The sequence below is a fragment of the Sander lucioperca genome, chromosome 9, assembly GCF_008315115.2.
Source record: "Sander lucioperca isolate FBNREF2018 chromosome 9, SLUC_FBN_1.2, whole genome shotgun sequence".
NCBI classification, from domain to species: Eukaryota; Metazoa; Chordata; class Actinopteri; order Perciformes; family Percidae; genus Sander; species Sander lucioperca.
The window spans coordinates 6351360-6375767 of NC_050181.1; the positions used below are offsets into that span (position 1 = coordinate 6351360).

Consider the following 24408-nt stretch of genomic DNA (forward strand, 5'->3'; position numbering starts at 1 on the left):
TGTTGCTGAGCGATCGGGCGTTCGCCAGAAAGATGCTTGGAAGCGCCGGTCTGTGAGGAGCTTTCTTTAGCCTGGCATGAATTCCGGCTCAACAGCCGGCGCTTCTGCCTCCTTTCTCTGTGCCGCCTCCTGCGCCATGAGTCCGGTATGGTAATCCACTGGGACCCCGCTGGTCGGATGATGTTCGGTGGAATATAGTTGCTGTGGAAGTTACTGGTGAGATCTAATTCCTCACACAGTGACCCCATCCTTAAAAGATCTTGACGGTTGTATTTCGAGGCGCTGGTCAACATGAAGATGAACAAAACAGACAAATATAACCACATCGGGGAGGGTAAAGCCGCTGCATACGTGTACGCCGCCATCTTGCCCTAAGTAAATAACAATTAATCTTCTTAAATTTAAACCAAGTATATGAAGTTAGTTGATATAGTATGATAGGTTTAGTTTTAAGAATAGTCCAAATGTATTATTTGATCATTTTTTATCTGACAGTATATAATAAAATCTAAAGTCTTCTGATATGGCCAATATAAATCTAAGTTGTATACCGCTCTTAAGAACGCCCTTTTTATTTGTTGTGTGAACATGATTAGTTTTATTAATCTTATTACTTTCAAATTTTTGTGTATTTCCCTGTTTGTGATGATCTCATAGGCGTAGAAAAAGAGAATTTCTATCACAGAGTTGTTGAACACAAGGACATCAAAAAAGCTCTGGTCATTCTTAAATATGAGGTCAGCTCCCAGAGAGGACAAGCAACTGATGTTCTGAAGCAGTTCAATCCTTTCAGGGGGATCTGGGATGAGGACAGGAACCTTAAAGTCAAGGTTTGTTTTCCTGGGAACATGTTCTTGTTTTGACTTTTGAGAGAACATACATGTATGTTTTCCAATAATAATAATAATAATAATAATAATAATAACCATATCATGTTTATCTTAACTTTTATAAAGGAATTCATGGACAGCAATCCATCTTTGATCCAGATCAAATCTGAAATCCAGCACTACGACTCAATTGAACAAGAAGTTGGTGATATTAAACCCATCATTGTTTTGGGGTCTAGTGAATTGTCAACAGGTAAGGTAGCCGTAATGTGTTCTAGACAGCAACCAGATGAATTTATATTATTTATAAATTTATAAATAATACTTTTTTTTACTACATATTACAACGTGTGTTGCTGGGTCAAATTCCACTCAAAAATAGAAAGATGGTCAAAGCTTTACAGCACACCGCCAGAGGAAGGAGCTAAAGCTTTAGAGTTTTCCCACTATTGCAGTTAGCAGCGGCTATTTGGAGCATGATTGCCTGTACATGTCATTGCAATCCAGTCAATGATGAGACCTTTACTCAAAACCAAAAATGTTAATCTTGTGGTGGTGCTCTGAGGGGAAAACATAACAGAATGTACCACAAATATTTGTACAAAATATAATGGCAATGCATATAATCTTTGGTCAAGATATTTCTGTCTGGACCAAAGTGGTGGACCGACTGACCAACATTGCTGTCATCATTTTTTTTTTTTTTTTTTTTTTACCAACAAGAAACCTTCTGACCCAAGAAGCAACATTTATTTTATAGCAAAATGTTTTAGTTGGTTATGACATCACTTGTAGGTTATGCCTGGTTTGAGAACTGTGCTCTGCACTGTAAATTGTATCTCTTGTAAACAGAGCCATTGAAGAAGGCCTTGATAGCTGAGACCAAAGCCTGGAAGAAACTGTTGTGCAAGTACCTAAAGGAGAAGTACAAAAAGAAAATGATTGACATCAGCATACATACCAATAAATACCTCATACAACTATCTCATCCTGTGGCTAATCTGGAAGATGTGCGTCGTGCCATGGTGGCCCTGTCTAAGCTTCGAGATGCTGAAATACAAACTGATACGACATTGATTTCCATTGACGTGTGAATATCACATATCATATTTGTTTTCAAGGATATAGTAGCTTAATTCCAGTCTATAACTGCAATGTTTATATGATCATGTACTGACCAATAATAGAACTGCTTCAAAAAAGGCTGAGGACTAGGTTTCCATACTTAGAATATGGACAGATCATGGTGAAAACGTGTGATTGTTGAAAGAAATAAAAATGACAAGAGCAATTTGGAGTTAGGCATTGTAAGGGACAAGAAATACACAATGAACTGAGTAAATTGCTGGCTTTGCATGATCTATGCAACATTATCAGTTTGAAGTTATACATAATTTTCCTTGATAAGTTAGCCCTGCAGTTTGATTTATCTAGTTGTCAAATAACTATCTAATGATCATGTTATACATGTTTTACAGGAAGCGTTTGAAATTTTGACTAAATATGAAGCAGAGGTGACTAAAAGAGAAGCAGAGGGGGTCTACAATCTGAGGCATTTCTTCACAAAGCTTCAGTCTAAAGCAGTTAGTATTATTATATTCATGCCTTTATTTGCTTTGGAATCTTATGTGTTCTTTTGTAACTCAGCTGTGATCTTGGTTTTTCCTGACTCTCACAGAGATCAGTGCAAGATGATCTTGTTCGTATGCAGCCCAAGTTCAAACAAAACCTTCTAGAGTGTGTGGCCATTTTCCAAAATAACGTTGGCACCTTTGTGAAACAATATGATTCAGTAAGTATTCTGTGAATCTGTAAGTCTCCTCAATGTTTGTAAGTTTTAAGATCAATCAATTTAAATGAATAAATTAATTACATGGTCTGTTTTAGGAAGGCCCTATGGCTGATGGAATCGCCCCCCAAGAAGCCAGCCGCAGGCTCCAGATCTGTCAGGTAACATTGTGGATGGATTTAATAACATCCTATATTGGTCAATGTTGGATGCATGTAAAGTATTTAAATAAGTAGGAAAGCAATACTGCATATAGTATGTACACACTAAAGACATTTCAGTTTGAGTTTAAGATTTATTGAAAATGTAAAAACTGTAATTTCTTTAGATCATCTACGTCAATACAGACTTCAATGTTTAGACCAAGTCATTTAAATGTAACAAGAAAAAAATGTCTTACTTACTTACTTACTGTGTCTTTCTGATACAGTGGTTGACATGTCCTTGCTCTTTATAAGTGTACACTGTATCCTCTCATAATACCCCAAACCAAGGAGTTCAATGCAAAAGTATCAGAAGTGATACATGAGCAGGGTATAAAAATGCATGTGAATTTGTTTTATAAACACAAACATTTATCCATATCCACACACAGTCTTTTTGTTTTTGTTTTGCCCTTTTGGTGTATACCCTCCTGTTTTTACCTCTTATGAGTTTCTCCTATTGTCAGCGATTGATTTTGTTTGAAGTAGTTGTTTTTCTGCAAACTAAAATACAAAAATATATCAGGATATTCTCTGACATAAGTTTATCTTGCATATTTAATACAGACCTTTTTATATTTTTATTTTATTCAGACTCGATTTGAAGAACTGTGGAGAAATTTCACAACATATACCTCTGGAGAGCAGCTTCTTGGCTTGCCAGTTACAGATTATGACTGCCTGCAAAAGAAAAAGTGTGTGACCACTCTATAAAACTTACCCTACATTACCAAAGCAATGGAAATTTGATTTAATACTTAGCTATAGTGTTAATCTTTGTGGTAATTTCTAATGTAATTAGACTAATAAATATATGATTTCCTATGGTTACCTTAGAAAAGAGCTTGATCTGCTACAGAAACTCTATGGCCTGTATGATGCAGTGATGAGTAAGATTAGAGGGTACTTTGGCATCCTGTGGACAGATGTGGATATTGAGAAGATCAATGCAGAACTTTTGGCATTTCAGAACAAGTAATACAAGTATTTCTGCTCATTAATACTACAATTTGCTATGTATTGTGATTTCTTGATATGATAAACATCAACTTGGCTTTTGGTTAGGCATGTGCCAATATGAAAAACTTTACAAATTAATACAATATTATCTCTATAATTGCTGTAAAAAGGTGAACATTTTTAAATATAGGTAGTTCAAATCAAAACTGTTTGTATATTTATTCAGACAAATACATCAACGCTTATGCCTATTTTTAGGTGCCGAAAGCTGCCCAAAGGATTGAAGGACTGGCAAGCCTTCCAAAACCTGAAGAAGACAATTGATGATTTCAGTGAGTCATGCCCTCTGCTTGAGATGATGGCAAACAAGTCTATGATGAGGAGACACTGGGACCGGATTACAGACCTGACTGGGCACCAATTTGAGGTGGAGTCTGATACCTTTACACTGCAGAACATCATGGAAGCACCTCTGTTGAAGTACAAGGACGATACGAAGGTTTGCTGGCAGTTTGGATATTGGGGTTGCAATCTGCCCTAATCTCTAGTTACAATATGTTATCTTATTGTGTTGTTCAACCTCCTAAGATTGGCTTTTTGCATATGTAGGACATCTGCATATCATCTGTGAAGGAGAAGGATATTGAGGCCAAGTTGTCTCAAGTGAAAGAAGTGTGGTCCGGCCAGATCCTGAACTTGATGACATTTAAGGATAGAGGAGAACTGATGCTGAAGGGGGCAGATACAGTAGAGATCCTCACCATGCTGGAGGATAGTATGATGGTGTTGGGGTCACTGCTGAGCAACAGGTGTAACAAAGCAAACACTGACTTGTAATTATCAACTAATGAAATTTGAAAACATTGACCACAATCAATATTTAACACAAAGTAAGAAAATGGATTGAGGCCATAAAAAGAAACGACTGCTACTAGACTGATGTGACCTGTCAGATATTTCAAAGAGGGAAATAAAGTATTGATGCAGACAGTTTTGGTTCTATTTATTCAAAGTATCATTTCAGATGTAGTGCCCACACAATGTATTGTGCTGTCTTAAGGAATGTGTGTCTTTGTCTGCCTTTTTATAGGTACAGTGCTTTCTATAAAGCAGAGATCCAGGACTGGGTAACAAAGCTTTCAACATCAACTGATGTCATTGAACAGTGGGTTATTGTGCAAAACCTGTGGATTTATTTGGAGGCTGTGTTTGTTGGGGGTGACATCGCCAAAGACCTGCCACAGGTATAGTTATGACTTTTTATCTTTATATTTTGAAAATCACAATGTTGCGCTCTTCCTTAGTAATGTACAAAAATACTTTCCCACCCAATGTAGGAAGCAAAGCGTTTTCAGAACATTGACAAGTCCTGGATTACGATCATGCAGCGAGCCCAAAAAGTCCCAAATGTGGTGGAATGCTGTGTGGGTGATCCAATTCTGGGACAGCTACTACCAGATCTTCAGAAACAGCTGGAGTTCTGTCAAAAATCTCTCGCAGGGTAAAGCTTTGTAAAGCTCTTTTTGTAGTTTATTGCTTTTTCTATAGAGATCAGTGGGGATAAAAAGATTTTACTTAAAACCCTTCTACGTAGTGCTACCTTGTTAGTGCATTGTCTTCAATTGCATGTTTTTCAATTTCAGTGACCTTCCCTAGTTTTTCTACAAATTGCTGCTGTCAGAATTCTGTAAAACAAAACACTAATGTATGAGAGATTCAAGCCATATAGAAGTGTGCTTGTTTTGCAACAACCTCATCGCAAAGTATCTGCAAAAAAAAATCGAATCACTTGTATTTGATGGTAATTCAATTTCCATTCATCCGACTTGATTACTATTGATTTATTTTTTTCATTTAATTTGGTTACTCATACCTTGCAAATGCTTTGCTAAAGTTGAGGGAGATGATGTGTATTTAATGTGTTTTATTGTGATGTCTGTCATGAGTCAGCAATTTCCCTTTCTCCAAGACAATTTCTCCCATGGGAGACAATATATTAACCTTCACCTTAAACTGGAGATGTAATCTGACTCAACAGGTACCTGGAGAAAAAGAGGCTCCTCTTTCCACGGTTCTTCTTTGTGTCTGATCCGGGCCTTTTGGAAATCCTCGGGCAAGCCAGTGATTCTCACACAATTCAGGTTAGAACATTGATTTTCGCGATTAAAAAAGTTTTTAAATAACCTGTAAAGTGTAAAAAAGAATCACAGTTCCTCAAAAACTTTGTATGCAGGGTACCCGTGGGGTCTTAAAAGCATTGAAAAAGTCTTAATTTTGATAATCTCATATTAAGGCCTTAAAAGCCTTGAATTTGTTATACAAAGTCTTGGATTTCGTTACAAAGGTCTTATATCTTTTGCCTTTCCTAGGATTAAGTTCATACCCTAACAAAAATTAACTGTTACTAATGTAGGCTAATTAAAAACTGACCGAAGCCCGTCGCTGGACGCACCGGAGGACCGAGACACAAAGTAAACACGCCTCTCTGACCGGTACCGGGGGGATAGCAGTTAAACTGAGCAGAGGATGTGCGGAATGTGTCGGTGTTTTCGGAGCCTGGCTGGCCGCTCGGCGCCTTCAGACAAAGCTCAAGCTAACAGGCTAACGGCTTATTAGCTAGCCAAACACCGAGCGGTAACAACTGCAAAGATTGGATCTGTAAGCGCATTAATCTGCTCGGTGCGCGTCTTATAACAAACAGAGCGAGCAGCCGTCGGACTCTAACATCTGTTGATCCGTGCAGGACTTCAGTGTGAGCGGACTGTTTAGAGACGATGTGACCGGCAGGTAACGTTAACGGTTTTCTGCTACTGTAGCAGAGCTGCAAGTAAATGCTGAACTGAGCTGTGTGTTTTCAGTTTTAAACACTGCTGCAGGTTTTCATGCACGACTGTTGTTGGTGATTTACAGAGGTGGAAGACTTACTCAGATCATGTATTGCAGTAAAAGTAGAAAAAACTGTGTTGTAGAATTACAAATTACTTGTCAGTTACAAGTCCTGCATTCAACATCTCCCTTAAGTTAAAGTACAAAAGTATTATCAAACTATACTTAAGTACCAAAAGTAAAAGTGCTTATTATGCAGTGTAATATATCTTATTTTACTGGATTATATTATATTATAATCCAATAAATTGTATTAAATATGACACTGAATATGATAAATATTTAAATAAAATGTTTTATTTAATTCAAGTAGCTTACTTGTACATCATTTTTCTAGGGCTTAAAATGTATACAGATTTTACATTTTCCCCTCATACTTCTGTCGGAATGGGTACGAAGTTGGCATTGAATTTAATTTGAAATGGTATTAAAAAGGTCTTAAAAAGCCTTGAATTTAAGTTGGAGGATCCTGGGTGTACCCTGTGTATGAAAATAAGACAGAGGAAGATAGGATTAGAATGTAACCCAAGTACAAATACATATCAGAAAAAAGGTTGAAGGATTTCATAGCTTTGCTTATGAACTGCTACACTTTTTAAACAAAAAACATCTGGCACATCATTTCTACGATTGTCCTTTTATAGTGGCAAAATATACACAACAAAATGTTAAAATTGTAATCGGTCATATGTTTATGGATTTTTTTAACTTGTTTGGTATAAATGTAGTAAAGCTAATTTTAGGTACAATTATTTTTTTCAGTCACATCTTCTTGGAGTGTTTGACAATGTTAATGAAGTGGAGTTTCATTCAACTGAGTATGACAAGATGTTGGCTGTTAATTTACAAGAGGGAGAGAAACTACCGGTATGTAATGCTAATTGCATTTGCCGAATATAAATATAATGTAGAAATGCATGTGTTACTCTTAATGTCAAGCACTTTTTTGCAGCTGGTCTAAATGAGGTGATTTTAATTTCATTATTTATTGTTGGGAATCTAACAATGCATCATATAGCAGAGTGTGTCTTGTGTTTTGTTTGTGAAATCTTAATATAAAAAATAATTTCTAACTGCAGTGTAGGAGACAATATGGAGGAAAACTACCTTTAAAATTGTATTTGAGTAAATGCACTTTGTTGCTTTCCTGTACTCATCAGAAGTATAGTATATTATAGTAAATGTGTGTTTGTGGTTTCAGCTGGACAGTCCTTTCATGGCACAGGGACCAGTAGAGCTCTGGCTCGGGGAGCTGTTGTTACAACAGCAGGCTTCATTACACTCTGTTATCAAGGCTTCAGATCTAGAGATCAACGATGAAGACTTTGATCTTCTCTCTTTCCTCAACAAGTTTCAAGCACAGGTCAGAAGACTGAAGTGAATTTTTTTATATTATGTTGACAGTTGTCATGCTAGTGGCACCCTAATTCCTTTGTATTAGATATCAGGTCAACACCAGGCTTGTACAAGGTATAATTGTGGTAGAATGTCTAAATTGATTAAATCTGATACTACGAACAAAGTATAACAAGTCAAAACTGTGACAAACAACTGTCCACCTTACACAACAGAGGGTTTATACTGTACTCTTGAAGGTGTTCCTAGAAAAATCCTAATTTTCTTCTCAATTTAGGAAAGGCTTATTCATATTCTGATCAAACTACTACATGGTAATCACTTGACAACTCAGCCTGAGTGTCCAGAATTTTGACCTCATGAAACATCTGCAACGTTGATCATGACTTTATATTGCTAATTTGCTGTTCTCTTCCTTCCTTCATCAGTGACTGAGGCAGCCTAACAAATGTTAGCAATGGTCCTTTATATATTCTTGGATTTATTTTGTGTCAGTTTGTAAAATAGCAAAAATGAATATACTTGTAGTGTTGAGAGATATAAAGAAATCCAGGTGACTGTCAGGGAAATAGCGAGGCTTGGACCCAAATGCAGAGTTGAGGAATTTATTGAACCAAAACTTACAACAAAAAGTGTCCAGAGGTTGGCAGGCAGGCACACACGAAAATGATCCAAAAGGCATGAAAGCCAGGAAGCAAGACAAGAGAGCAAGACAAAACACTAGACCTGGAAGACAAAAACATGCAATACAAGACAATGATTCTACACGAGACAAAGACAGCACAGAGATTAAATACACAAGGTAACAAGGTTGAAACAAGGGGCAGGTGACACAAGGGCTCAGGAACCGGTGAAACACATCAGGGCGGGGCAGACAATCAGACAGGAGGGAAAACACAAGGCAGGAAGTAAAACAAGACATGACAAGGGAGAAAACGGAGACTAAGGAAAAACTACAACAGAAACTCACAATTGTGTTCTTTTGTTGTTTTTAATACATGATGGCACCGCAACTTATGTACAGTATTTTAGCTCATACTTTTAGGTTGCATTCAGATAATTCACTTAAGGAGTTGCATCTTTTCATGCAATATTTTTCTTTTACTTTTTTAGGTGGGCTTGTTGGGAATGACAGGGAGATAATGCCTCTTACCAAAAAGAAATTCCTAAATCTACTCAGCGCACTTATTAAACAAACCACCTGTGACCTGACCAAATTTGACAGAGTCAAATATGAGACGCTTGTCACAATCCATGTACACCAGAGTGATATATTTAACGACCTAGTAGGTTCTTTACAAAGTCTTACTTGGTCATGGCTCCTATTATATTATTAACCGACTGTTATTGTCATTTATTTATCACGTTCAGATTGATATCCTTTTTCCTCAGGTAAAAAAGCGTATAAAATCTGTCAGTGACTTTGAATGGCTGAAGCAGAGCAGATTTTACTTCAAGGAGGACCTGGATAAGGTCCTTGTGTCTATTACTAATGTGGACTTCATTTATCAGAATTAGTTCCTAGGCTGTACCGACCGTCTGGTCATCACCCCTCTAACAGGCAAGAGAAGATGAATTTCATTTTGTATCTTAATTATTGAATTAAATTGTCATATAATGTTTAATTTCTAAGTTCAATTGGAAAACTGCTATTATCAACAGGTGTTATATCACACTGTCCCAGGCTCTGGGCATGAGCCTGGGAGGAGCTCCTGCAGGGCCAGCCGGCACTGGGAAGACTGAAACCACTAAAGACATGGGTCGCTGCCTCGGCAAGTATGTGGTGGTGTTCAACTGCTCGGACCAAATGGACTTTAGAGGACTTGGCAGGATATACAAAGGTATCCCAATCAATGAAACAATTCATCCAGCAGTGTGGTGTATAATTTCAGTTATCTCATTATGTATTCTTTTTCAGGCCTTGCACAGTCAGGGTCATGGGGCTGCTTTGATGAGTTCAACAGAATCGACCTGCCAGTGCTTTCTGTTGCTGCTCAGCAGATCTACATTGTTCTGATGGCACGCAAGAAACATAAAAGCAGTTTCATCTTTACTGATGGAGACTGTGTTACACTGAATCCAGAGTTTGGCCTGTTTATCACTATGGTAGGATAAACAAATACACAGGAATCTTATAGGAAAAACTAAATATACGCTAAATAATGATTCACCATTCCACGTCTAGAACCCTGGGTATGCAGGTCGTCAGGAACTTCCTGAAAACCTAAAAGTGCAATTCAGAAGGGTGTCAATGATGGTACCAGACCGGCAGGTTGGTCAAGGCTACTTTTGCTGCAAAGTAATATTTTACTTTGCTCTAGTCTTGACGTGTGGTCACTTGTTATTGTTTTTGGCAGATCATCATGAGAGTCAAACTAGCCAGTTGTGGGTTCAATGACAATGTCGTCTTAGCCCAGAAGTTCTTTGTCCTTTATAAACTGTGTGAAGAACAACTTACAAAACAGGTGAGAATCTTGTGGCTAGTGCTCAATTACTATTTTTATATCATTACTGACCTACTGACACACAGCCTTTGCTATTCGTCAGGTCCACTATGACTTTGGCCTGAGGAACATCCTGTCTGTGTTAAGAACACTGGGGGCCAATAAAAGAGCACGGCCTGATGACACAGAGTCCAGAATTGTCATGAGAGTGCTGCGTGACATGAATCTTTCTAAACTGGTATGACAGGAACTCAGTGTTGGCCACCAGGGATAGTATAATATATTTTGGAGTTTCAGCAGATACTGTGTATGTGAATCTTTCTGTATGTTTCAGGTGGATGAGGAGCACATATGTTGAACTTCAAGCAGCTGTTGCCCATCAAGTTGAGCTTGCTGGTATTGTCAACCACCCACCATGGAACCTCAAGCTGGTTCAGGTACTATTTGACCATACGTTAAGCTTCTATTGTGTTTTGTGCGTTATAAAATTGTTTGGATTATACGTCAATGATATGTTACTGTTACTATCAGCTTTATGAGTCTTCACGAGTACGCCATGGCCTGATGACTTTGGGCCCAAGTGGAGCTGGGAAGACCATAGTCATCAACCTGCTCATGCGAGCTTTGAGTGAATGTGGAGCCCCAACCAGGGAGTTACGCATGAACCCCAAAGCGATCACTGCACCACAGATGTTTGGTCGTCTTGATGCAGCCACCAGTGATTGGACTGATGGGATCTTTTCCACTCTGTGGAGAAGGACAATTAAAGCCAAGAAAGGTATGTACACATTCAAAATAATATTTCTTAATTTATTTCACAAATTGCTGATAAAATCTTAAACCACCCAAAACACATTAAATACACATATCAATAACTAAATATTATTTGAACCATCGAGTATAAGAACATGAACCAAAGTTCATATGGATTAGTTGCTTTGTCTGATGAAAGCAGCTTCTGTTAACATTTTGCTTAAACAGCAGACATAAAGTGATGCATGCTTACACGCTAAAATGTTGGTAATACCACCTGTAAATATGGTCTGTCTTTGATGTGGAAGAGCTGTTTGAGAATTTAAGGATTGGATTGTGATGGCTTTGAAATGTATACACTTCAGGGGAGTTCATATGGATTGTGCTGGATGGACCTGTGGACGCCATATGGACTGAGAACCTCAACTCTGTGCTGGATGATAACAAAACACTGACCCTGGCTAATGGTGACCGCATCACTATGTCTCCATCCTGCAAGCTGGTGTTTGAGGTGCACAACATGGATAATGCTTCCCCTGCTACTGTGTCCAGGGTGGGTATGGTCTTCATGAGCTCCTCGGCTCTTAGCTGGAAACCCATACTCCAGGTACAGTTGTTTTGTTAAATCATTAAAGGAGAGAATGTTTGCAGACAAACAATGCTTCTTTTACAATAAAGTGCTTGTGTGGAACATGGGCTTTATGTTGTAGGGATGGGCTAACAAACGCAAAGCAAAAGAGGCAGAAAGCATTATGCATTTATACGACAAGATATTTGAAGACGCTTACTTAAATATGAAGCAAACCCTTAAACCCAAAATGGTGCTTTTGGAATGCAACTATATAATGCAGGTATGTATGCAAAAAACAAAATGCTGAAGACATACGGAATTAGAAGATGGCTCTAAACTTCTTTTGTGAAACACTGAATTATCTGAATATGATCCACCCTCAGTCTGTGAATCTGCTGGAAGGCCTTATCCCAACCAAGGAGACAGGGGGCTTGGCTGGAAGCAAACACCTTGAACGCCTCTTTGTCTTCTGCCTGATGTGGAGCCTGGGAGCCCTTTTGGAGTTAGGGGATAGAGAAAAACTGGAGCATTACATCAGAGCTCATGGCAGTGGCATTGATGTACCTCAAACACAGCCAGGAGAGACAATGTTTGAGTACATGGTCAACCCAAACGGTACAGTCATTTCATACATTAAATACCACCTCTTTGCCATCTTTATCTGACTTTTAAGTGAGTGTTTGAAGGACTGTTTTATCCTGGGCCTACGACTATATGTATTGCACCTTCTGTTTCAGGTGAATGGTGTCATTGGAATAACCATGTGGGGGAGTATGTCTATCCTACTGATCATGTGCCAGACTACGCCTCCATTCTTGTTCCAAATGTTGATAACACAAGAACCTCTTTCCTGCTCGAGACCATTGCCAAACAACGCAAGGTGATCTTGTCTCTTTAAAAATAACAGAAGTATGTTTACTTAGAAAACGTAATTACTTTTTTTGCATTACAGTTTATCTGTGAAAGTTGAATATTGTATTTGTATAGGCCGTTCTGCTCATTGGTGAACAAGGGACAGCAAAGACTGTGATGATAAAAAGCTACACAAAAAAATATGATCCTGAAACAGACCTGTCCAAGTCCCTAAACTTCTCATCTGCAACAGAACCCATCATGTTTCAGGTAGTATATTTATTAGTATGCTCTATTACTATTCTCTATGCATGGCTTTGTACACTTGTGAATTGGTTTTATTGCAAAACCTTTTTTTTCATTACAGCGAACAGTGGAGAGCTACATTGAGAAAAGGATTGGCAGCACCTATGGACCCCCAGGGGGACGCAGGATGACAGTCTTCATTGATGATATCAACATGCCTATTGTCAATGAATGGGGAGATCAGGTATTTATATAGCAGGGTTTTTTCTTATATATTGACTATTTGTGTTGAGTCTAAATAACTACTGTATGTGACTGTCCAACCAGATCACCAATGAGATAGTACGCCAGATGATGGAAATGAACGGCATGTACAACCTAGGCAAACCAGGAGACTTCACCACTATTGTGGACGTACAAGTTCTGGCTGCCATGATTCATCCTGGTGGTGGCAGAAACGACATCCCACAAAGACTGAAAAGACAGTTCACAGTCTTCAACTGTACTCTGCCGTCCAACACCTCCATTGATAAGATCTTTGGTAGCTGTCTCTAAAATCATTATTTTTTCTGCTTACTGTAGGGTGTATCAGACAGTTAAACTTTTTTTCATGCTTTTTCTCTGTAGGTGTCATTGGCTGTGGATATTTCCATACATGCAGGAAATTCAAGCTTGAGATTTCAGACATGGTGAAGTGTCTTGTGTCTGCTGGAAGGATTGTATGGCAGTGGACAAAGGTAATCACTTAATTGACATTAATTGATTACAGGGATACGATTTATTAATGAAGACATTACATGATTTAATGATTTTTCATTGAAGGCAAAAATGCTTCCTACACCAGCCAAGTTCCACTACATCTTCAATTTGAGAGACTTGTCCAGGATCTGGCAAGGAATGTTAAACATTAAGGCCGAAGAATGTAATGATATCTCCACTCTCTTGGCTCTTTTCAAGAGTGAATGTATGCGGGTCATTGCTGACAGGTACAGTGCTTACATACATTAAATTATCTTTTTAAGTACAACAAAATGGCAAAGATGCAAACTGAAACTTTGTTTTGCTTTAGGTTTATTTGCTCTGAGGACCGAGAGTGGTTTGAGAAGGCTGTGTCTCGCGTGATTCAAGAGCATGTTGACCCCAGCCTTGTCGCAGAACTTCATCCTGAGCCCTACTTTGTGGACTTCCTGCGAGATGCTCCCGAGCCCACTGGAGAAGAAGATGAAAATGCCTGTTTTGATGCCCCCAAAATCTATGAACTGGTATAAACTTGGTATTTAGACCATTGTTGGATATCTGTAATATCAATTTAGAAAACGGTCACCAAAACCTAAGCAAACTAACATTCTTCCAGGTGCCAAATTTTGAGTTCTTATCAGAAAAGCTGATGATGTATCAGACCCAGCGCAATGAGATCGTAAGAGGCTCCAGCCTAGATCTCGTATTCTTCACGGATGCCATGACTCATCTAGTCAAGGTCAGACTAAAAGCCAATGTAGCTGATGCATATTCTGTAGCGTAAGCTATAGATAATTCTGATTTTTTTGAGATTTGCCTTTGTATAGATCTCCCGAATCATTCGAACTGACAATGGTAATGCCCTGCTTGTTGAAGTGGGAGGATCAGGGAAACAGAGCCTGACTCGCCTGGCCTCATACATAGCTGGATACAGCATCTTCCAGATCACATTGACAAGGTAAAAACAGGAAAAAAAATAAAACTTCTGTCACTATTTGTATAGCAATTTGGAAGAAGACTGCCACGCAGTTATAAGATAAGGTGGTGAATAAGGTGAAAACTCGATAGTCTCTTATATAGTTTTGTATTTAGTTGTTTTGTAACTTTTCTCAAATCATTAACTAAATTACATAAAAACAAAGAATTTTAAAGACAATTCTCACTGTTTAAAATGCACTACAAAACATTGCTATTACAATATCACCTAATTCCCATCGACTTAAATCTTTACAAGTAAATTTATATATTGTTAAATGTTAGTTTGCGAACACTTGTTCACTTTGTAATTGTGTTTTTAATTAATTTGATAAAATGTTAAAGGTTGGAAATGTATCATGTTTCCTACTACTTAGTAGCAATGAACAAATTCATTCATCATTTAAGGCCTATATTGTGCAATAGTAGCAACCCTATTACACACACTGTACTTGCACTGTATGTGATATCATGGACTAGACCAAACTGTTAGGTACATTTTTGTTCATGGCAAGACCATTTTCATTAGCAACAGAATATGTTTAAAGAAGCACTAGACCACTTTTTTTGTAGAAAGCAATAGAATGTACAGTAAGTATTACCATTAACCCATGTCCTGTTGGTATCTATCCAAAATTGTGCACTTGTGTTGGTTTTCACACATTCACACTTGCAGGACAATATACAGGATACACTTATTGTAGGTTTTTTTTCTTACACTGCTATCTTTGTTTTTTTCATCAGAACATACAACATAAGTAATTTCATGGATGACCTGAAACTGTTATATAAAACAGCTGGGGCTCAGGGAAAAGTCATCACCTTCATCTTTACGGACAATGAAGTAAAAGATGAAGCCTTTCTCGAGTACCTCAACAATGTTCTTTCTTCTGGAGAGGTGAGGACTTCACTTCGTCTTTGAAGCCCCATAACAGCTAAGTCTACATTTAGAAAATATAGTTGAGAACGTTAGTTTATTCTCATTAAAACAATAATCATTCCTATATCACAGAAAAAAAGAGGTCAGACAAAATCAAACTCAAAGAAACGCTTTCACTGATCCTGATTACGTCTGTAAATTATGTGTGCGCAGGTCTCCAACCTTTTTGCTAAAGATGAGATTGAAGAGATAACCCAGAACCTGCTCTCTGTAATGAAAAAGGAGTTTCCTCGTGTACCACCAACCTTTGACAATCTTTATGACTACTTCATATCCCGGTCCAGAAAGAATCTGCATGTAGTTCTTTGCTTTTCACCGGTAGGTTAAAACGTAGTATTTCCGTTACCCATAAGCAATAACCCAAAGGTATTTACATACTTTGTTTACTTTATATTTCTCTGTATTTGTTCGGTATAATGCATGCCAATTCTAAACTATTGCATTAAACATGCACGTGCTAATCTACCCCTGCATAAGTGAATATTCTTATTTGAATTACATTATCTACACTTTTGACAGGTGGGGCAGAAGTTTGGCTCCAGATCCCTGAAGTTTCCAGGGTTAATTTCTGGCTGCACCATGGACTGGTTCACCCCTTGGCCCAATGATGCTTTGGTGGGTGTATCTAACTGTTTCTTGTCAGAGTTTCGAATAGTTTGCTCTGCTGATGTCAAGGCTTCTGTGGTGACCACCATGGGTACATATCATGACAAAGTATCCGTTGCCTGTGACAGCTACTTTGAAAGGTATAACACACATCTAGGTTTACACTGTTACATTGATAGTATTGATATTCAGATACTCTCATGTTTTTAGTCCAGATACATATTTTACATGAAGTTGTATGCTGTTCATCTTTCAGGTTTCGAAGAAGAACTCATGTCACCCCTAAGTCATACCTCTCTTTTGTGAATGGTTACAAAACACTATACACTGAAAAGTACAACTATATCAACACACTAGCAGAGCGCATGAATGTTGGTAAGAAAGTTTCAGCAGCAAGATTATGATATGCTATGAAGATGATATGTATGGACAACTTTGCAAGGTCTACTCAGGGCAGGGATTTTAAAAGATGTTACTCATTTCCAGGGTTGAACAAACTGGTGGAGGCAAGTAAGTCTGTGGCTCAACTATCCAAAGTTCTTGAGGTCAAGGAAAAAGAGCTGGCTATAGCATCTGTCAAAGCTGACAAGGTAAATGATAATACAGGCTCCAGTCTGTGTTTATGATGCATTTTCTAAAATCATAAATTATTAAATTGCATGAAAACAAGCATAAAAGGTTGGAGCAAGTGTGACACACATTGATTATGAGGGGGAAAAGACTTACACAACAGAACATTCATTATTTGGTCAAAGTGAGGTTTCATTGTATAATGAATATTTAACCCCCAGGTTTTGAAAACTGTATGAAACGTCAATAGCTTATTAGTGTTTATGTGATACAATTTATTACGCGAGACATTTCTTGTTGTGTTCACATAGGTGGTGACAGAGGTGACAGTCAGTGCTGAAGCTGCTACCATTGTAAAGAATGAGGTCCAGGTTGTGAAGGATAGAGCCCAGAAAATTGTGGATGGAATTGAGAAAGAGAAAGCTTTTGCAATGGAAAAACTGGAGGCTGCCAAGCCAGCTTTAGAAGAGGCTAAAGCTGCACTAAATGTGAGATTTGTGTAATTTGTTGTATATACACTATATATAGTGCATTACATGATATAATAACAAATCTTACAGACCATCAAGCCTGCTGACATTGCCACTGTGAGGAAATTAGCCAAGCCTCCACATCTGATCATGAGGATTATGGACGCCTGCCTGGTGTTATTCCAAAGGAAGTTGGACACAGTCTCTATTGATCCAGAACGACATTGTCTTAAGCCATCATGGTCAGAAGCACTGAAGGTAACTAAAATTATTTCTGTTAAATTTTAGTTGTTGGGATTCTGCTCTAATTACTCATAACCTGCATATTGTATGCACTTTCTGTTATTTCACATTCAATTCAATTCCATTTTCAATTCAATTTTATTTATAGTATCAAATCATAACAAGAGTTATCTCGAGACACTTTACAGATAGAGTAGGTCTAGACCACACTCTGTAGTTTACGAAGCCCCAACTATTACAGTGGTTGCCTCAAGAATAAGCATTAGCAGTAGCTATTGCGACAGTGGCAAGGAAAAACTCAACTTTTTTGTTAGGAAGAAACCTCGGACAGACCCAGGCTCTTGGTAGGCGGTGTCTGACGGCACCGGTTGGGGATGTGATGAGTGGTGGCAATAATACTCACAATAGTGAAACAGTGACCACAATGGTAGTCGTAGTAGTTCATGTCATAGTAGGGCACAGCAGGGCGTTATGGGGTGTAGTGTGGCACAGCAGCCTGGGTGGACGTGGTTGGGCGCAGCAGGATGCAGTCGGAAACTGCGGGGAATCGCAGAGCGTAGCAGGGTGTAGCAAGTCCATAGCATCAGCTGCACCCAAGACCCCGGTGTAGGTGTCACCCAATTCCAAGGTGATGTTCTCGGTGAAGAAGAAGCATAGGGACTCCGGGGAGAAAACTCCCCAGAGCTAGGTTAGTAACAAGCATTTCTGGGTCTAAGATGCACACAACAGGAGACAAGTGAAAAGAGAGAAGAGGGAGCAGCTCATTGTGTCCTTGGAAGGAAGGAACTTCCCCAACAGCAGTCTAGAGTTATAATAGCATAACTAAGAGAGGCAGGCTAAAGAGAGGGGCCGGACCGGGCTCGTACTCTCCCCTGCCGGAACGGGCTGTACTTCCTGCCTCCCTCTACTACGCTGCAACTCCTCACTCCCTAACTATAAGCTTTATCAAAGATGATGGTTTTCAGTTTATTCTTAAATGTGGTGACGGTGTCGGCCCCCCGAACCCAAGTTGGGAGCTGGTTCCACAGGAGAGGAGCCTGGTAGCTGAAGGCTCTGGCTCCCATTCTACTTTTAGAGACTCTAGGAACCACAAGTAACTCTGCATTCTGGGAGCGCAGTGCTCTAGTGGGACAATAAGGTACTAAGAGCTCTTCTATGTATGATAGTGCTTGACCATTTAGTGCTTTGTAGGTCAGGAGAAGGATTTTAAATTCAATCCTGGATTTTACAGGAAGCCAATGCAGAGAAGCTAATACAGGAGAAATATGATCTCTTTTCTTAGTTCTTGTCAGAACACGTGCTGCAGCATTCTGGATCAGCTGGAGGGTCTTGAGGGACTTATTTGAGCAGCCTGATAGTAAAGAATTACAGTAGTCCAGCCGGGAAGTAACGAATGCATGGACTAGTTTTTCAGCATCGTTTTGAGAGAGGATGTTCCTGATTTTGGCAATGTTACGAAGATGGAAAAAGGCTGTTCTTGAGGTTTGTTTTAAGTGGGCGTTAAAGGATAGATCCTGGTCAAAAATTACTCCTAGATTTCTGACAGTAGTGCTGGAGGCCAGGGCAATATCATCTAGGGTAGCTATATCTTTAGATAATGAAGTTCGGTGGTGCTTGGGTCGCAGCACAATAACTTCCGTTTTGTTTGAGTTTAACATCAGAAAATTGTGGGTCATCCAGGATTTTATATCTTTAATGCACGCTTGAAGTTTAGCTAACTGACCGCTTTCGTCTGGCTTAATTGACAGATATAATTGGGTGTCGTCTGCGTAACAGTGAAAGTTAATTGAGTGTTTCCTAATAATATTGCCTAGGGGAAGCATATATAAAGAGAATAGAATTGGTCCAAGCACTGAGCCTTGTGGAACGCCGTGGCTAACTTTAGCGTATTTGGATGGTTTATCGTTAATATTAACAAATTGGGATCGCTCAGAAAAATAGGACTTAAACCAGCTTAGTGCGATTCCTTTAATGCCAACTAAGTGTTCCAGTCTCTGTAACAGGATGGTATGGTCAATAGTGTCGAATGCAGCACTAAGGTCCAATAAGACAAGTATGGAAACAAGTCCTTTGTCAGCAGCAGTTAGAAGGTCGTTAGTGATTTTCACCAGTGCCGTCTCTGTGCTATGATGCATTCTAAATCCTGACTGAAAGTCTTCAAATAGACTATTTCTATGCAGAAAGTCACACAATTGATTAGCGACTACCTTCTCAAGGATTTTGGAGAGAAAGGGGAGGTTAGATATAGGTCTATAGTTGGCTAAGACCTCAGGATCGAGGGTGGGTTTTTTCAGAATAGGTTTTATCACAGCTACTTTAAAAGACTGCGGTACGTGACCTGTTAATAAGGACATATTGATCGTATCTGGTAATGTGGTGTTGACCACGGGTAGTGCTTCTTTAAGTAGCCTCGTTGGAATGGGGTCTAAGAGACAGGTAGTTGGCTTAGCTGAAGAGACCCTTAACATTAATTGTTGAAGGTCTATAGGATAAAAGCAGCCTAAGTATGTATCAAGTCTTATCGTTCTCTCCAGCCCTCCTGCGCCCAATGGTGAGCCGTTAGAAGCTGTGGGCAGAAAGTGATGAATTTTTTCTCTAATTGTTATGATTTTATCATTAAAGAAGGTCATGAAGTCATCACTGCTCAGAGCTATAGGAATAGATGGCTCAATAGAGCTGTGACTATCAGTCAGCCTGGCTACAGTGCTGAAAAGAAACCTTGGGTTGTTCTTATTTTCTTCTATTAGTATTGAGTAATAGTCTGATCTGGCATTTCTGAGGGCCCTCCTATAATTTTTTAGACTATCTTGCCAATCTACACGAGATTCTTCCAGTTTGGTGGAACGCCATTTGCTTTCAAGTTTTCGTGAGATTTGTTTTAATTTGCGAGTTTGGGAGTTATACCAAGGCGCTAGTTTCCTTTGCACCGCCATCTTCTTTTTGATAGGAGCAACCGAGTCTAAAGTAGTGCGTAGACAGGCCGTAGCAGCATCTACAAAGTTATCAATTTGGGAGGGACTAAAGTTAACATAAGGGTCCTCTGTTATATTAAGGCATGACATTGAGTTAAATGCTGTTGGAATATCTCCTTAAATTTAGCTATAGCACTGTCAGATAAGCATCTAGTGTAGAAACTTTTATTTAATTTCGTATAGTCTGGTAGTAGGAATTCGAAAGTTATTAAAAAATGGTCTGATAATAAAGGATTCTGCGGAAATACTATTAGATCGTCAATTTTGATGCCATATTCTAGCACAAGGTCGAGGGTGTGGTTAAAACAGTGCGTGGCCTTATGCACACTCTGACTGAAACCAATTGAATCTAGCAGTGAATTGAAAGCAGTACTAAGGCTATTGCTGTCAACGTCCACATGGATATTAAAATCACATACAATAAGTACTTTGTCTGATTTAAGGACTACACATGATAAAAATTCTGAGAATTCAGATACAAATTCAGAATATGGACCTGGTGCTCGGTAAACAACAACAAATATAATTGGCTGTACTGTTTTCCATGTTGGGTGTTGAAGATTAAGAACAAGGCTTTCAAACGAGTTATAATTTAGTTTAGGTTTAGGATTAATTAACAGGCTCGAGTCAAATATGGCTGCAACTCCCCCTCCTCGGCCTGAGCCTCGTGGAATTTGGGTATTATTATGACTGGGAGGAGTGGCTTCATTTAAACTAACATATTCTTCATGGCCCAGCCAGGTTTCAGTGAGGCAGAATAAATCAATTTGGTTATCTGATATCAATTTGTTTACCAATAATGCTTTCGACGACAGAGATCTAATATTTAATAGTCCACATTTGATTTTCCTATTCTGTTCTATCGTTGCAGTGGTTGTTTTAATTCCAATTAGGTTGTTTAGTATAGCACCTCTTTTGTTAGCGTTTGGTTTAATCGGTCTCAGTCGGGGAACAGACACACGGTGGTTATGGGATTATGAATGGGTGATTGCTCTGAAGGGAGCACAGAGGGGCGTGTAGCGCTGTATCTGATTGCTGATATTATTGATTATAACTGGAATGATGTAGCTGGTCTGTGGGTTAACAGAGTTATTTGTAAAGGAGTGGGAGCTTTTGGGAGAGTGTTTACGGGATGCAAACAGTCAATCAAAGGTCTGGGTATGCAGGGCGTGGTGCAAATTTCCACGTAGCATCTGGCTTCCGCATCACATTTTGTAATTCACATTCACATTTTGTAATTTCCCAAATGTGTTTTGTATTGTTAATAATAATAATAACAAAAAAAAAAAAAAAAATCAACATTGTTAAGTTACTTATGGCTCCCTTTGTCACATTTTCCTTCTCTACTTTTTAGCTCATTAGTGCTACTGGTTTTTTGACAAACCTCCAGCAGTTCCAAAAGGACAAAATTAATGAGGAAACGGTAGAACTGCTGCAGCCTTACTTTGAAATGGAGGATTACACAATGGAAAATGCCAAGAAAGTGTGTGGTAATGTAGCTGGTTTGCTAGGATGGACCAAGGCTATGTCCACATTCTTTGGCATCAACAAAGAAGTACTCCCACTCAAGGTAAAGTTGATCTTCATCATGGCAGCTAATCATTTAGACATTTTATAGTTGACTATTGTACTTTAATATTGGGTTCACAATGTTCTGCTCTAAGCCTTTTAGGGTGTTCACATACATTTTAGGTATATATACAGTAACTGGGACTGCATTGTAGATGTGTAATATTATGATATGATAAAGTACTACTTTGATTGGTGTTTTGTGAATTGCAATGTCCTTTGTCTGCAGGCTAACCTGGCCATTCAGGCAAACCGGCTAAGAGTGGCTAATAATGAGCTAGGCAGGGCTGAGGCTCAACTGGCTGAGAAGCAAGCAGAGTTTGACAAAGTCAAGGCCAAATGTGATGCTGCTATGAAAGAGAAACGGGTGTGTTTCAACCTTATAAAACATTTTTAATATTGCATTTACTTTAAGACAGAGATTGAAATTGTGGATTGTTTTTTTAGGACTTGTTGGCTGATGCTAAAATGTGTAGGGATAAAATGCAGGCTGCATCTACACTTATTGACGGACTTAGTGGAGAGAAAATTCGTTGGATAGAGCAAAGCAAAGAATTTAAATCACAGATCAACAGGTAGGATTAAAAAGAAAATGGGGACATGTTTCTTTATTATAATTGGGTCTGGCTTTTTAAGTGGAGATTTATAATTTCTGATTATACAAGCATTTGAATAAGGTAATGTGCTTCTTCTTGGCAGACTTGTGGGGGACGTGCTGCAGCTCACTGGCTTCTTGTCTTACTGTGGGCCCTTCAACCAGAGTTTCCGTGAAATGTTGTTGAAGGACATCTGGCAGAAAGAGCTCAGAAAACATAAAATCCCTTTCACAGAAAACCTCAACCTAATTTCTTCCCTAGTGGACCCTCCCACTGTAAGAACAACATGAACCTAATGTTATGTTACATCACTATATGTTATTAATGTAATAAAACACATGCTTCTGTTGACTCCCAGGAGATGACTTGTCTGTGCAGAATGGCATCATTGTCACAAAAGCAACAAGATATCCCCTCCTCATCGATCCCCAGACTCAGGGCAAGGCTTGGATTAAGCAAAAAGAAAAGGCTAATGCACTCCAAGTACAGTACAAGCAAAGTACAACCCAAATTAGTTGTTTTGGTAATATATGGTATGGAACTTATCAGTGATCTCTATTTCAGGTGACATCACTCAACCACAAGTTCTTTCGCTCTCAATTGGAAGACTTGCTTATTGAAAATGTATGTGAGGAGCTAGATCCTGCCCTTGACAATGTCCTTGAGAAAAACTTTATTAAATCTGGGACCAGTTTCAAGGTAATGTAGCCACCATTCCCACTTGAAATCAACAATACAACTGAAATGTTTCCTCTTCTAAATTCTTGGATTTGTCTTGTGTAGGTTAAAGTGGGAGATAAAGAGGTAAATGTGATGGATGGTTTCCAGCTCTATATAACCACCAAACTGCCAAATCCAGCATACACCCCAGAAGTCAGCGCCAAGACATCCATCATTGATTTCACTGTAAACATGAAGGGCCTGGAGAACCAGCTACTTGGTCGTGTCATCCTCAGACAGAAAAATGTCAGTGTCTATTTTTTCCATGTTGTATAAAAATAGTTTTTAATTGGCGGTAAATCATTTTACATGAAATGGTGAAGATTGCAGTAACAACTTCAGGCCAGCAGCAAAGTGTTTTAGGAGCATCATGTGGTAGTCTCTAACCAGGTTAATTGTGCTAGGCTAGCTGAATCAATGTTTTCTCTTATATAATCTCGTTATTACAGTATAAAGCATGTATATTGATCGTGTCTTGGGATTCTCATGAATTTAAGTTCCACTTATAACAATTATTTTAACAGGAACTAGAAGCAGAACGATTGAAGCTAATTGAGGATGTAACTGCCAATAAGAGAAAGATGCAGGAGTTGGAAGACAACTTGCTGTACAAACTCAGCAGCACAAAAGGTTAGAGTACAAACAGTTACTGGTGTTGGTTAATGCCAGTTTCTTTGAAGCCATACGGGTAATGTATTTATATATTTCACACAAAAGTGTTTCTGTTTGTGTGATTAAAGGTTCCTTGGTTGATGATGACTCTATGATCGGCATTCTGAGTACAACTAAGGAAACTGCCGCTGAAGTTAGTGCAAAGCTCAGTGTTGCAGCAGATGCAGAGGTGAAGATCAATATAGCTCAAGCGGAATATCGTCCTGTTGCCTCGCGAGGCAGCAGCCTTTACTTCCTTATCACAGAGATGAGCATGGTTAATTTCATGTACCAGACGTCCCTGGGTCAGTTCCTCAAAGTGTTTGACCTGTCACTAGAAAGATATGGTTTTACCAAAACTGGTTTAAAATATGTCTGAACAATCTTGGTGCTTGTTTTGAGCCTGAAGCCTGTAAGAGGACAGGATATAGGTGCTATAATGCTCTCCAAGGTGTGCTGATGTAGAAA

General features: G+C 38.8%; 1 protein-coding gene across 1 annotated transcript in view; it reads left to right on the forward strand.

The window, feature by feature from the left end:
• LOC116045344 (dynein heavy chain 8, axonemal-like) overlaps window positions 1-24408 on the forward strand; it is a 44420-nt gene that overhangs the window by 14450 nt on the left and 5562 nt on the right. The window contains 52 exon segments of the mRNA XM_036004801.1: window positions 658-830; window positions 957-1083; window positions 1683-1918; window positions 2309-2413; window positions 2509-2622; window positions 2718-2780; window positions 3417-3517; window positions 3660-3797; window positions 4041-4281; window positions 4392-4591; window positions 4873-5026; window positions 5120-5283; window positions 5821-5923; window positions 7431-7535; window positions 7870-8083; window positions 9138-9310; window positions 9417-9585; window positions 9683-9865; window positions 9943-10130; window positions 10210-10296; window positions 10382-10489; window positions 10572-10722; window positions 10769-10905; window positions 11000-11246; window positions 11587-11828; window positions 11932-12072; window positions 12176-12407; window positions 12530-12672; window positions 12780-12914; window positions 13012-13134; window positions 13218-13431; window positions 13518-13627; window positions 13713-13876; window positions 13960-14152; window positions 14245-14367; window positions 14456-14586; window positions 15348-15501; window positions 15697-15861; window positions 16063-16289; window positions 16406-16524; window positions 16636-16739; window positions 17031-17207; window positions 17280-17447; window positions 21759-21974; window positions 22203-22340; window positions 22421-22548; window positions 22673-22855; window positions 22908-23052; window positions 23134-23268; window positions 23353-23535; window positions 23814-23919; window positions 24030-24282. Coding sequence (XP_035860694.1) covers window positions 658-830; window positions 957-1083; window positions 1683-1918; window positions 2309-2413; window positions 2509-2622; window positions 2718-2780; window positions 3417-3517; window positions 3660-3797; window positions 4041-4281; window positions 4392-4591; window positions 4873-5026; window positions 5120-5283; window positions 5821-5923; window positions 7431-7535; window positions 7870-8083; window positions 9138-9310; window positions 9417-9585; window positions 9683-9865; window positions 9943-10130; window positions 10210-10296; window positions 10382-10489; window positions 10572-10722; window positions 10769-10905; window positions 11000-11246; window positions 11587-11828; window positions 11932-12072; window positions 12176-12407; window positions 12530-12672; window positions 12780-12914; window positions 13012-13134; window positions 13218-13431; window positions 13518-13627; window positions 13713-13876; window positions 13960-14152; window positions 14245-14367; window positions 14456-14586; window positions 15348-15501; window positions 15697-15861; window positions 16063-16289; window positions 16406-16524; window positions 16636-16739; window positions 17031-17207; window positions 17280-17447; window positions 21759-21974; window positions 22203-22340; window positions 22421-22548; window positions 22673-22855; window positions 22908-23052; window positions 23134-23268; window positions 23353-23535; window positions 23814-23919; window positions 24030-24282 — 8233 coding nt within the window.